General features: G+C 35.9%; 1 protein-coding gene across 5 annotated transcripts in view; it reads right to left on the bottom strand.

The window, feature by feature from the left end:
- The window catches only part of LOC102968110, a 449,421-nt gene that overhangs the window by 49,971 nt on the left and 384,081 nt on the right, over positions 1-15,369 (bottom strand). For all 5 annotated transcript variants that reach the window (XM_042974931.1, XM_042974932.1, XM_042974933.1 and 2 more), the window contains one exon: positions 10,836-10,925. In XM_042974931.1, the coding sequence (XP_042830865.1) occupies positions 10,836-10,925 (90 nt within the window). The remainder of the gene's footprint in view (positions 1-10,835; positions 10,926-15,369) is intronic.

Raw genomic sequence — 15,369 nt, 5'->3', positions numbered from 1 at the left:
ACAGTGTGAGATGAGCGATCTGAAAAAAACCTGTGATGATTGAGGGAAAATTATTTGCTCCTCTGAAAGTCCTTCTCTGAGAGCACCTAGCACAAACCCTTCTCTCTAGGGACAAAAGAGCTGGCTGGTGCCATTACCCTACCCTACACCTAAGCAGAAACCAACTTCCATAAACAGCATTGTGCCAACACTGGCTGCCTAACCTGCTTATACCAGGTCACAACCCTGAATTTTGCTGGTACTGCTTTTCTCAGGCAAGTGTGCCTATGGATCAGTGTAGCAGGACCTTTCCCCAGAAGACCAGCACAAATCACCACAAGCACCACCTCTCCTGACTGTAGGGTTCTGCAAAGCTTAAGTTCTAGTAGAAGTAACATCAGGTCTCTTTGAACAAGCAGACCAGAGCATATCTAGTTAAATTTTGCCACACTCTGGCCAAAGTCAAAACACTCCTAATTTCAGGCAAGAATAAACTGCAGATTACTGACCACAGAAATAGAGCAGTCAAAACAGCAGCAGAGTGCATGCAGCACACACCAGAGACACTTCAGGACGCATTAGGCCTGGGACATTATATGACCTCTTCTTCATAAAGTCATTTCTCTCAGGATCAGGAAACATAACAGGCTTTCCTAACAGAAAAAGACAGAGACCTAGACAAAATGGCAAGGCAGAGGAATCCATCCCAAAAGAAAGAACAAGATAAGGTCATGGCCAGGGATCTAACTGAAACAAATAGAAGTAATATGCCTGATCCAGTATTTAAAGCAACAACCATAATAATACTAGCTGGGCCCGAGAAAAGCATGGAAGACATCAGGAAGACCCTTATTGCAGAGATAAAAGAACTAAAAAAAAGATCATACCTAAATGAAAAATTCAATAACCAACATTTGAAACCAACTGATTGTAATGACCACAAGGATGGAGGAAGAAGACGAACAGGTAAATGATATAGAGGATAGAATTATGGAAAATAGTGACACTCAACAAAAGTGGAAAGAAAAATTTTGGATCATGAGAGTAGAATTAGGAAAGTCAGTGACTGTATCAAATGTAATAACATTCGTATCATAGGAGTCCTAGAAGATGAGAAGGAAAAGAAGGCAGAAGGTCTGTTTGAGGAAATAATAGCTGAAAATTTGGGATAGGATACAGACATCCAAATGTAGGTGGCACAGAGAACTCTCATCAAAATAAATAAAAGCAGGTCAACACCAAGATATACTGTAGTTAAATTTGCAAAATATAGTGATAAAGAAAAAATCTTAAAACAGGAAGACAAAAGGGTGCCTGAGTGGCTCAGTCAGTTGAGCGTCTGACTTTGGCTCAGGTCATGATCTCATGGTTCGCGAGTTCGAGCCTTATGTCAGGCTCTGGGCTGACAGCTCAGAGCTTGGGGCCTGATTCGGATTCCGTGTCTCCCTCTCTCTCTGCCCCTCTCCCGCTCGCTCTCTCTCTCTCTCTCAAAAATAAACATTAAAAAATTAAAAAAAAACAGGAAGACAAAGAAAGTCCCTAACTTACAAGAGAATACCCATAAGGTTAGCAGCAGATCTTTCCACAGAAACTTGATAGGCAAGAAGGGAGTGGCACGAGTGGCAATGTGATGACTGTGAAAAGACTGCAGCCAAAAATATTCTATTCAGCAAGGCTATCACTCACAATAGAAGGAGACATAAATAATTCCCCAAACAGAAACTAAAGGAGTTCATGACTACTTAACCAGCCCTGTAAGCATTATTAAAGGGGACTCTTTAAGTGAGAAAGAAAGACCAAAAGTGACAAAGACTAAAAAGGAACAGAGAAAAACTTCAGAAACAATGACAAAATGAGTAATAAAATAGCACTAACAACATATCAATCAATAAGCACTTTTAATGTAAGTGGACTAAATGCTCCAATCAAAAGACATAAGATGTCAGAATGGATTAAAAAAAGACAAGACCCATGTATATGCTGCCTACAAGAGATTCATTTTAGACCTCTGCAGATTGAAAGTGAGGGGATGGAAAAACACTTATCATGCAAAAGAAAGGTGGAGTAGCAATACTGAAGTCAGACAAACTATATTTTAAACCAAAGACTGTAACAAGACATGAAGAAGAGCAGTATATCATAATAAAGGTGAGTATCAAAGATCTAACGATTGTAAATATCAATGCTCTCAACTTGGAACAACTAAAATATATGAAACAATTAATAAAAAACCTAAAGGAACTCATTGATAATAAAAATATTATAATAGGGGACTTTAACACCCCACTTACATCAATGGACAGATCATCTAAGCAGAAAACCAACAAGGAACCATGACTTTGAATGACACACTGGAACAGATGGACTTAACATATATTCAGAATATTTCATCCTAAAACAGCAGAATACACTTTCTTTTCAAGTGCACATGGGACAGTCTCCAGAATAGATCACATGCTAGGTCACAAATCAGCCCCCAACAAGTACAAAAAGTACCATGCATATTTTTCTGATCACAGTGTTGTGAAACTTGAAGTCAATCACAAGAAATATTTGGAAAGACCACAAATATATAGAAGTTAAGAAACATCCTACTAAGGAATGCATGGTTCAACAAGGAAATTAAACAAGAAATAAAAAGAAAATGGAAACAAATGAAAATGAAAACACAATGTCCCAATACCTTTCAGATGCAGCACAAATGGTCATGAGAGTGAAATATATAGAAATAGAGGCCTACTTCAAGAAGTCAGAAAAATCTCAAATACACAACCTATCCTTACACCTAAAACAGATAGAAGAAGAAAAACAAAGCTTAAAGCCAGTTGAAGAAGGGGAATAAAGATTAGAGCAGAAATAAATGATGTAGAAAAAAATCAGTAGAACAGATTACTGAAACCAGAATCTGTTTTTGAAAATTTAATAAAATTGATAATCCCCTAGTCAGACTGATCAAAAAGAAAAGATAAAGGACTCAACTAGATAAAATCTCAAATGAAAGAGGAGACAGGAGAGATCACAACCCAAATAAAAGAAATATAAACAACTATAAGAGAATATTATGAAAAATTAACACCAACAAATCAGTCTGGAATAAATGGATAAATTCCTAGAAACATAAACTACCCAAACTGAAACAGGTATAAATAGAAAACTTGAATAGACCAATAACCAGTAATTGAATCAGTATGAAAAATCTCCCAACAAACAAAAGTCCAGGGTCAGATGGCATCACAAGTGAATTCTACCAATTATTTAAAAAAATAATATTTATTTTCAAACTATTCCAAAAATAGAAATGGAAGGAAAACTTCAAATTCTATGAGGTCTGTATTACCGTGATTCCAAAACCAAAGACTCCAGTGAAAAAGAGAATTGCAGGGCAATATCCCTGATGGACATATATGCAAAAACTCTCAAGAAAAAATTAACAAACCAAATCCAACAATAAATTAAAAGAACGATTCACCAAGATCAAGTGGAATTTATCCCTGGGCTGCAAGGATGGTTCAACATTCACAAAACAATTAATGTGACATATCACAATAATATAAGAAAGGACAAGAACCATATGATCCTTTCAATAGATGAAGAAAAATCAATTGACAAAATATAATTTCCATTCATGATAAAAACACTCAGCAAATTAAGGATAGAGGGAACATACCTCAGGATATTTAGGCCATATGTGAAAAAAAAAAGCTAATATCATCCATAATGGAAAACAATTGAGAGCATTTCCTCTATGGTCAAGGACAAAACAGTGATGAGCACTCTCACCATTACTATTTAACATAGTACTGGGAAGTCCTAGCCTCAGCAATCTTATATCAAAAAGAAACAAAAGGCACCCAAATTGGCAAGGAAGAATTCAAACTTTCAGTATTTGCATATGATATGATATTCTGTATAGAAAACTAAAGATACCTCCAAAAAATTTCTAGAACTGATACATTAATTCAGTAAAGTTGCAGGATAAAAATCAATATACAGAAATCTGGTGCATTTTTATACACCAAAAATGTAGCAGCAGAAAGAGACATCAAGGAATCAATCCCATTTACAATTGCATGTAAAACTAAACATACCTAGGTAAACCTAACAAAAGAGTTAAAATCTGTACTGTGAAAAATATAAAACACATCTGAAAGACATTGACGATGACAGAAAGAAAGAGGAAAACATTCCATGCTCGTGGATTGGAAGAACACATATTGTTAAAATGTCTATTATACCCAAAGCAATCTATATATTTAATGCAATCCCTATCAGAACACCAAAAACATTTTTTAACAGAGCTAGAACAAACAATCTTAAACTTTGGAACCACACAAGACCCTGACCAGCCAAAGCAATCTTGTAAAAGAAAAGCAAGGATGCCTGGGTGGCTCAGTTGGTTAAGCATCTGACTTCGGCTCAGGTCATGTTCTCACCATTTATGAGTTCAAGCCCCACATTGGGCTCTGTTCTGACAGCTCAGAGCCTGGAGCTTGCTTCAGATTCTGTGTCTCCGTCTCTCTCTGCCCCTCCCCTGTTTGTGTTCTCTCTCTATCCCAGAAGTAAATAAACATTAAAAAAAATAAAAAATAAAAAAAAGAAAAAGCAAAGCTGGAGGCATCACAATTTTGGACTTTAAGTTATATTAAAAAGCTGTAGTGATGAACATAGTATTGTACTGGCACAAAAATAGACACATAGATCAATAGATCGCAACAGAAAATCCAGAGAAAAACCCACTACTATATGGTAAACTAATCTTTAACAAAACAAGAAAGAATATCCAATGGAAAAGAGACAGCCTCTGCAAGAAATGGTGTTTGCAAAACTCATCAGAAACATGCAAAATAATGAAACTGGACCACTTTCTTACACCATACACAAACATAAATTAAAAATGGATGAAAGACATAAATGTGAAACAGGAAACCATTAAAATCCTAGAGGAGAACATATGTAGTAACCTATTTGACATAGGCTGTAAGAACTTCTTACGAGGTATGTAAACAACTATTGGGACTTCATCAAGATTAAAAGCTTCTGCACAGCAAAGGAAGAAATCAACAAAATTAAAAGCCTTCAGGATAGGAGAATATATTTGCAAATGACATCTGATAAAGGATTAGTATCCACAATATATAAAGAGCTTATAAAACCCAACACCCAAAAAATGAATAATCCAATTAAAAATGGTAGAAGATATCAATAGACATTTTCCCAAAGGAGACATCCAGATGGCTAACAGTCATATGAAAATATCCTCGACATCACGTATCATCGGGGAGATACAAATCAAAACCATGATGAGATAACACCTCACATCTGTCAGAATGGCTAAAATTAATGACACAGGAAACAACAGGTGTTGGCGAGGATGCAGAGAAAGGGAAGCACTCTATAACTGTTGGTGGGGATGCAAACTGGTGCAGCCACTTTGGAGAACAGTATAGAGGTTCCTCAAAAATTAAAAACAGAACTACCCTATGATCCAGCAATTGTGCTAATGGGTATTTACCCAAAGGATACAAAAATAGTGATGCAAAGGGATACATGCACCCTGATGTTTATATCAGTATTATTAATAATAACCAATTATAGAAAGAGCCTCAATGTCCATCAGCTGATCAATGCATAAAGAAGCTGTAGTATATATACACAGTGGAATAATACTTAGCCATAAAAAAGAATGAAATCTTGCCATTTTCAATGATGTGGAATGAGTTAAAGAGTGTTATGCTAGGTGAAATAGTCAGAGAAAGACAAATACCACCTGATTTCACTGGAAAGTGAAAGGTAAGAAATGTGGAAGGTAGGAAATAAACAAAAAATGAACATAGGGAAAAAAAAGATAGAAAGCAAGGCAAACCATAAAACATAGTGTTACCTAAGGAGAACAAACTGAGTGCTACTAGAGGGAAGGTGGTCAGGTGGAAGGGTGAAATGGGTGATGGGTATTAATGAGGGCACTTGTGATGTGCACTGTGAAAGTGGTGAATCCCTAAATTCTACACTTGAAACCAATAGTACACTGTATGTTAACTCACTGGAATTTAAGTAATAACATAAAAAAAATCAATTTTATTTCTGTATACTTGAAATGAAAAGTGAAAGAATATAATTAAAAACTCAATTTATAATAGCATTAGAAAGAATAAAAATTTTGCAATAAACTTAATAGAATATGTTAAAAAATTACACTTTAAAAACTACAAAACATTGAAGAAAAATTTTTTAATATAATTTATTGTCAAGTTGGTTTCCATACAACACCCAGTGCTCATCCCAACAAGTGCCCTCCTCCCTGCCCATCACCCACGTTCTCCTTTCCCCCACCCCCCATCAACCCTCAGCTTGTTCTCAGTATTTAAGAGTCTCTTATGGCTTGTCTTCCTCCCTCTCTGTAACTTTTTTTTCCCCTTCCCCTCCACCATGGTCTTCTGTTAAGTTTCTCAAGATCCACATATGAGTGAAAACATATGGTATATTTCTATGACTGACTTATTTCACCTAGCATAATACCCTCCACTTCCATCAATGTTGCTGCAAATGGCCAGATTTCATTCTTCTAATTTCCAAGTAGTATTCCATTGTATATATAAACCATATCTTCTTTATCCATTCGTCAGTTGATGGGCATTTAGGCTCTTTCCACAGTTTGGCTATTGTTGAAAGTGCTGCTATAAGCATTGGGGTACATGTGCTCCTATGCATCAGCACTCCTGTATCCCTTGGGCAAATTCCTAGCAGTGTTATTGCTGGGTCATAGGGTAGTTCTATTTTTAACTTTTTGAGGAACCTCCACACTGTTTTCCAGAGTGGCTGCACCAGTTTGCATTTCCACAAACAGTGCAAGAGGGTTCCCCTTTCTCCACATCCTTGCTAGCATCTGTAGTCTCCTGATTTGTTCATTTTAGCCACTCTGACTGCCATGAGGTGGTATCTAAGTGTGATTTTGATTTGTATTTCCCTGATGAGGAGTGATGTTGAGCATCTTTTCATGTGTCTGTGTCTGACACATGGTGTCTCCTTTAGAGAAGTGTCTATTCATGTCTTCTTCCCATTTTTTCACTGGATTATTTGTTTTTCAGGTGTGGAGTTTGGTGAGCTCTTTATAGATTTTGGATACTAGCCCTTTGTCTGATATGTCATTTGGAAATATCTTTTCCCATTCCGTTGGTTGCCTTTTAGTTTTGTTGATTGTTTCCTTTGCAGTGCAGAAGCTTTTTATTTTCATGAGGTCCCAATAGTTAATTTTTGCTCTTAATTCCCTTGCCTTTGGAGATGTGTTGAGTAAGAAATTGCTGCAGCTGAGGTCAAAGAGTTTTTTCCTCCTTTCAGGGTTTTGATGGTTTCCTGTCTCACATGTAGGTCCTTCATCCATTTTGAGTTTATTTTTGTGTATGGTATAAGAAAGTGGTCTATTTTCATTCTTCTGCATGTTCCGGACTCATTCTATGAAGCTAGCATTACTTTGATTCCCAAAACAGACAGATACCCACCAAAAAAGAGAACTACAGGCCAATATCCCTGATTAATATGGAAGAAAAAATTCTCAACAAGATCCTAGAGAATTGAACTCAACAGCACATGAAAAGAATTATTCACCATGATAGAGTGGGATTCATTCTTGGGCAGGGATGGTTCAATATTTGCAAATCAATGTGATACATGACATTAATAAAATAAAATATAGGAACCATATGATCATGTTAATAGATGCAGAAAAATACATTTGACAAAATACAGCATCTTTTCTTGATGAAAATCCTCAAGAAAGTCAGGATAGAAGGAATATACTTAAACATCATAGAATCCATTTATGAAAAACCCACAGCTAATATCATCCTCAATGTGGAAAAAGTGAGAGTTTCTCCCCTGAGATCAGGAACACGACAGGGATGTCCACTCTCACTGCTGTTGTTTCACATAGTGTTGGAAGTCCTAGCATCAGCAATCAGACAACAAAATGAAATGAAAAGCATCAAAATTGGCAAAGATGATGTCAAGCTTTCACTTTTCACAGATGACATGATACTTTACATTGAAAAACCCACAGACTCCACCAGAAGTCTGCTAGGACTGATACATGAATTCCGAAAAGTCGCAGGATACAAAATTAATGTACAGAAATCGGTTGCATTTTTATATGCTAATAATGAAGCAATAGAAAGAGAAATAAAAAAAAAACCTGATCCCATTCACAATTGCACCAAAAACCATAAAATACTTAGGAATAAACCTAACCAAAGATGTAAAAGATCTGTATGCTGAAAACTATAGAAAGTTTATAAAGGAAATTGAAGAAGATACAAAGAAATGGAAAATCATTCTGTGCTCATGGATTAGAAGAATAAATATTGTTAAAATGTCAATACTACCCAAATAAATCTACACATTTGATGCAATCCCAATCAAAATTGCACCAGCATTCTTCTCAAAGTTAGAACAAACAATCCTAAAATTTCTATGGAACCACAAATGACACCAAATAGCCAAAGTTATATTGAAGTAGAAAACGAAAGTGGGAGGCATCACAATCCCAGACTTTAGCCCCTACTACAAAGTTGTAACCATCAACACAGTATGGTATTGGTACCAAAACAGACACATAGACCAATGGAATAGAATAGAGACCCCAGAATTGGACCCACAAATGTATGGCTGACTAATCTTTGAGAAATCAGGAAAGTGTATCCAATGGAAAAAAGACAGTCTCTTTAACAAATGGTACTGGGAGAACTGGAAAACACTGAAGAAATTTTAAAAGATCTAAATTAATGGAAATATTCTATATTTATGTATCAGAAGACGTAATATTGTTGGGATGGCAATAATTCACAAATTAATCTACAGATCAACACAATCACTATCAGAATCGAAGTTGACTTATTTTAATGAATTAACAAGTTGATCCTAAAATTTTACGTGTAATTTTAATGGACCTAAAATAGGCAAAGCAGTCTTTAAAAAGAACAAAGTAGGAGTACTCATGCTTCCATTTTAAAAATGTATTACAAAGCAACAGTAATTAAGACAATGTGGTAAAGCATAAGATAAGCTTATAGATCAGTGGAATAAGATTAAGATACAGAAATAAAACTACAGATCTCTGGTCAACTGATCTTTTTTTTTTAATTTTTTTTTCAACGTTTTTTATTTATTTTTGGGACAGAGAGAGACAGAGCATGAACGTGGGAGGGGCAGAGAGAGAGGGAGACACAGAATCGGAAACAGGCTCCAGGCTCCGAGCCATCAGCCCAGAGCCTGACGCGGGGCTCGAACTCACGGACCACGAGATCGTGACCTGGCTGAAGTCGGACGCTTAACCGACTGCGCCACCCAGGCGCCCCTGGTCAACTGATTTTTGACAAGCAGCCAATACCATTCCATGGAGGAAAATAGTCTCTTCATCACGTGGTATTGAGTCAACTGGACTGTCACATTCAAAAGATTAAATTGTTCCCTCACATCACACTATACAGAAAAAAAATAACTCAAAATGCATCAAGAAATTAAATGTACAAACTTTAACTATAACATTATTAGGAAGCAACATAGTTATAAATCTTCACAATCTTGGATTTGGCAAATAATTATTAGATATGACACTCAAATTATGAACAATAATAGGAAAAGAATAAATAATCTTAACTGTATTAAAGTTAAAAAGTTTTGTATTTCAAAGGACACCATCCAAAAATAAAAAGGCAATACAGAATGGTATAACATGTTTGCAAATTGTATATCTGATAAAAAACATGTATTCAGAATATATAAAGAACTTACAACTCACTAACAAAAAATAATAAAAATATAGACTATAAAAGATATTTGGATGGATAGATATTTATCCAAGGAAGATCTACAATGGTCAAAAGCACATAAAAATATGTTCAACATTATTAGTCATTGGGGACTTACAAATAAAAATCATAAATTAATAACATTTCATACCACTAGGATGGTTAAAATAAAAAGGTCAGATAATGAAAAGTGTTTACAAGAATGTGGATAAATAGGAATCCTCATACAATGATGGTGGGAGTGTAAAATTATGTAGTCACTTTGGAAAACAGCATGACAATTAAACATGGAGTAACCATGTTATTTAGCAATTTTTCTCCTATGCATATAATTAAGAGAAATGAAAACATGCTACAATATGGACTAACCTTGAAAGCATTGTACTAATTGAATGAATGCAGTCGCAAAGGGCCATGTATTATATTATTGTACTCATAAAAAATGTCCAAGATAGGGAAATCTATATAGACACAAAGCACATTAGTGGTGTCTTAGGGATAGGGAAATGGGAGAGGTAGGCAGATGATAAATATAGAGTATAGGATTACCTTTTATGGTGATAACATTTTTCCAAAAGGGATTTTTGTGATGACTGCACATATCTGTGAGTATACTTAAAACCACTGAACCATGTTGAGTGGGTGAATTATATCACAATAAAGCTGTTTTTTTTAAATTTTCTGGAAACTGAGAATTTAATGAGCTTCCCTGGTAGACAACATCTCACAGATGTTGTCATAACTTGCTAGATGAATTAAATGAATTTCGTATGACTCCGTTGGAAGTGTGGACTCTTGGAACCTTGTACCTGCTTCCTGATAGTCTTCATTCTATGCGCCTTTTCTCATTACTGATTTTATCATGTGATCTTTTGCTGTAGTAAATTTTAGCCTTTAGTACTACTGTATGTTGAGTCCAGTGTATACTCCTAGAGAATGACTGTATTCAGATATTGCCTTGGGGATCCCTGATACAACAAATACTGGCTTAAAATTTTCCAAATATTGACAGAAAATATCTAAAACCATTTGGCAATTTCTATCGAATATACTCACCTCTGTTATCAATTTGTTGTGCAGACTTTTGTTCTTCAGTTCTCTTTCTTTGGCTAAATGGAGATGACAAGAAAACAGGCCTCCAAAAACCTGAAAACATTAAATAGACATAAATATTTTCCAATTCCTAATAAGATTGTAGAAAGGAAACATTATATGATTCTGCAGTGAATTAATGTTTATGATAGTACTATTTTTATTCAAATTAATGGAGATCCTCTTCCCAATTTTCATGGAGCTTATTAAAGCAATATTGAAGATGAAGTTAAAAATATTCTACCATATGCTATTGACATAGTTACCTCACATAAAAATTCAGAATATTCTCAGTTAAGTTTTTCTAAAAACTTTTATAGCCAATTCATGTCCTAATAAATGAAATATTGGCATAAAATTGCCTAAAAAGCACCCATTAGGATGACTACTGCACAAAAAACAGGGGCACCTGGGTGGCTCAGTCAGTTGAGTGTCCAACTCTTGATTTCAGCTGAGATCGTGATCCCAGGGTCATGGGATCAAGCTCTGTGTTGGGCTCCATGCTAAGCATGAAGTCAGCTCAAGATTTTCTCTCTCTCTCCCTCTGCCCCTCTCACTCACTAACGCACTCTCTCTCTCTCTAAAACTAAATAAAATTAAAAAATTGAAAAAAAAACATAAAACAATTATTGGTGAGGATGTGAAATGGTACAGATATTGGAACCCTTGTGCACTGTTAGTGGGAATGTAAAATGGTAGAGCCATTATAGAAAACAGTATGACAAATCCTCAAAAAATGAAAAAAAATATATATATAATTAACATATGATCCAACAATTGTCCTTTGATTATATACCCCCCAAAATGAAAGCAGGATCTCAAAGAGATATCTACCACTCATATTTATAGTGACATTATTCACAATAGCCAAAAGATGAAAGCTACCCAACACCAACATCTATCCAGGGAGACATGAATGGATAAACAAATTCAGGTATATCCATACAATAGAATACTATTTATCCTTAAAAAGGAAGGAAATTTTGACACATGCAACAACATGGATGAACTTCAAGGACATTATGCTGACTTCAAGAAGGCAAGCAGATATACACAAATACTATATATGAAATAAATACTTATATGAGATGCTTTGCCAAAATCATAAAGAAAATAAACAAGCGTGGGGATAAAAGAGAGAGCGAGGCAAACCAAGAAACATATGCTTAACTACAGACAGCAAACTGATGGTTATAAGAGGCGAGGTGGGTAGGGGAATGGGCTAAATAGGTGATGGGGATTAAGAAGTGCACTTGTGATGAGCACAGGGTGTTATATGGAAGGTTGAATCACTAAATTGCACTCTTCAAACTAATATTACACTATGTTAACTAACTGGAACACAAATAGAAACTTAAAAATATCATAGAGAAAGGAAGTAGAATTGTGGTTGCCAGGGACTGAGGAAAAAGGGAAATGGTAAGTTATTGTTTAATGGGTATAAGGTTTGTTTTGCAAGATGAAAAGAGTTCTGCAGACTGGTTGCACAACAATCTGAACTTACCACTAAACTGTACATTTAAAAATGATCAAGATACTAAATTTTATTTTATGCATATTTTACCACAATTTTTTAATGAAACAAAAATGGCTAACAACAGGCTATGTAGGATATGGAAATATTCTCATGTCAGACGGAATGGAGAATTCAATTTAATAATCCCAAAATGGTTGTACTTGGTGTAAAATTTTAAGGTGCAAGATAAATTCTAAATATAATTATAACAGACATAGAAGTTGAGTAAACTAGTTAATATTATTAATGAGATTTATACTGTTCCCAGGAAAAGTAGTGTGTGAAAAAGATAAAAAACTGTTTTATAACCAACTTTTCATTTAAAAATATTATTTAGAATCCATAGTCAGAGGAGCAAAACGACTTAATTTTTGGCCTAGGAAATGCAGCAAAGTCACTTCTCCTGTCTCTTTACCATAGAAAGCATAGATAAGGGGCAGACACAATGCAAGCTCTGACTTTAAGAAGAGTGTATTGCTAATCAACATCACAGAAATATAAATAGTCATGAGAATATTATGAAGCATTATATGCCAACAAACTGGGTAATCTCAAAGACTTGGATAAATTCCTAGAAACATACAAACTACTAAAACTTAAACAGGAAGAAACAGAAAATTTGAACAGACCTGTAGGGAGCAAAGAAATGAATCAGTAATCAAAAATCACAAAAAACAAAAGTCCAGGGCCAGATAACTTCCAAGGGGAATTCTACCAAACATTTAGAGAAGAGTTAACATGTATTCTTCTCAAACTGTTCCAAAAAATAGAAATGGAAGGAAAACTTCCAAACTCCTTCTATGAAGCCAGCATTACCTTGATCCAAAACCAAAGACCTCACTTAAAAAGTCCAACATCCCTGCTGAACATGGATGCAAAAAATTATCAAAAAGATACTAGCAAATCGAATCCAACCGTACATTGAAAGAATTATTCACCAGTACATTGGAAGAATTATTCACCATGATCAAGTGAAATTTATTCCTGGGCTATAGTGCTGGTTCAACATTTGCAAATCAATCAATATGATAAACCACATTAATAAAAGAAAAGATAAGAACCATATGATCCTCTCAATAGATGCAGAAAAAGCATTTGACAAACTACAGCATCCATTCTTGGGTCTTTCATATATGGCCTTTATGATGTTCAGGCATGTTCTTTCTATCAGTTTATGTTTTCCATATAGAACATCTGAAAATAGGTGAAAGCAGCTAGCAAACTTTTGATTTATATATGAAAGGGCTTCACCTATGGATTGACTATACCCAAGTGCATGCTTTACATTAATAATAATCCACATATTAAATACAGTCTAATTGCAAATATTTAAAATGTGCCAAAGACTTTTATTAAAAAAAATTAGGCTCAGGTAAAGTGTAGTTAATTGACTGGTTTCATGTGGAATATTTCCTCAGTTAGATTATAAACTTCATGAAGTCACAGATGTAGTTGAGCTAACAGTAGACTAGGAGTTTCTATACTCTAGCCTAACCACTGATTACCTATGTTACATTTAGGAACGTAGTCTGCTTGAGTCTCATTTTCCTCATTTTTTAAAGCAGAAATAATAATTTTTTACTGTAGTAGCTCTTTCTAAATAAGAATAATGTAACGTTAGGGGAGGAGTTAAGATGATGCGTAAGTAGGAGGACCCCGGTCTTTCCTTGTCCCTCAAACACAGCTGTATTGAGGTAAGATTACTTGGAATATTCAGGAAATAGAGTTGCAGAGTGGCAGAAGGATCTTCAAAGTTACAAGGAGACAGCATGGCAGATTAGAGGTGCATGAATGTGAATTGGGGGAGAGAAAATGGTGGAGACGCAGAAGGGAGGAACCCTTTATGTGGAGAGACAAAAAATAGGAAAAGAGAGGGGTTGAGAAAGTGTCTCATTGAGTTAGCACAGGAGGAAAACCTCTCTGGACCATGGAATGGGGAGCAAGAAGTACCGAGTATCTCAGTTCTTTTTTGCAAACAGCTTTTGGAGCTCAAACTCTGAGGTTTTGGAAGTTTGTGACTTTGTCAGGAGCAGAGCTGTTGCACATGCTCCTGGAGAAGGGAGCTGGCCCGGGACTGTATAGTGTCGTGAAATGATCTCCAGGGTGCCCTGAGAGAGAACAGTCTCTTTCCTGAAGTACTTTTGGAATAAGGTTTATTGCCTCCCCGAGGACAAAAGACCCTGATGTTGCGATCTAAAGGCCTTTCATCAGCAGGATGGAGAGGTTCTACTCCCGAGGAGGGGAGGAGATGCACACTGTGTTGGGTCCTTTAAGACTTTGGATTTTGAATCCCAGCCTGCACCAATGAAAAAGTGCAAGAGAGTTTTGGTGAAGGAAGAGTTAATTTCTCTCACTATACTGTGAGGGCTGCCTGAATAGCAGAGGTGGAGATCTCTGGTCTGGTGATGAGAGATTGGGGTGGTGCCATTTTCCCCTTAACACCAACATGGTGGGACTTCAGAAAGGAACACATCAGCCCCCAATGGGGCAAGACACATGTACACCAAACCCTGCCACCTCCGTGACTGGCACCTGATTATTTACTGGGGCAAGACTGACTCTGAGATGACACAGTCAGTCTCTCCTCCAGACCAGCACAACCACCACCCCTCAGGCACCAACAGACAACTGTGTATTTTCTTTTTTACCTCCTTCTCCTTTCTTTTTTCTTTGGAAATTAGGCTCATGGTTTCTGATTTGTTTTCTCTCATTCCTTTTATCTTTTCTTTTTATTTTGGATCAGGCTTTTTTACTCTTTTCTTTACCCTTCTTTTCTCCTTTCTTTTGCTTTTTTTTCATTTTTTTTTTTTGCTTTATTTCTCCTTGGAGTAAGCCTGATAGATTTTTCATTCACATTTTCTTGTTCCTTTTCCTTTTCTCTTTTTAGTATAGGGCTACCCTCCCTTTTTGCCCCCAGGGTTACTTCAACAAGCAAATCAAAGCACACCTAGTTAAAGGTCCAAACCCTCCACCAGTGCAAGC

The sequence above is a fragment of the Panthera tigris genome, chromosome X (assembly GCF_018350195.1).
Source record: "Panthera tigris isolate Pti1 chromosome X, P.tigris_Pti1_mat1.1, whole genome shotgun sequence".
In the NCBI taxonomy this organism is placed as follows: domain Eukaryota; kingdom Metazoa; phylum Chordata; class Mammalia; order Carnivora; family Felidae; genus Panthera; species Panthera tigris.
Note: the sequence above shows the minus strand (reverse complement) of the source record. Positions and strands in the feature narration are given on the sequence as shown.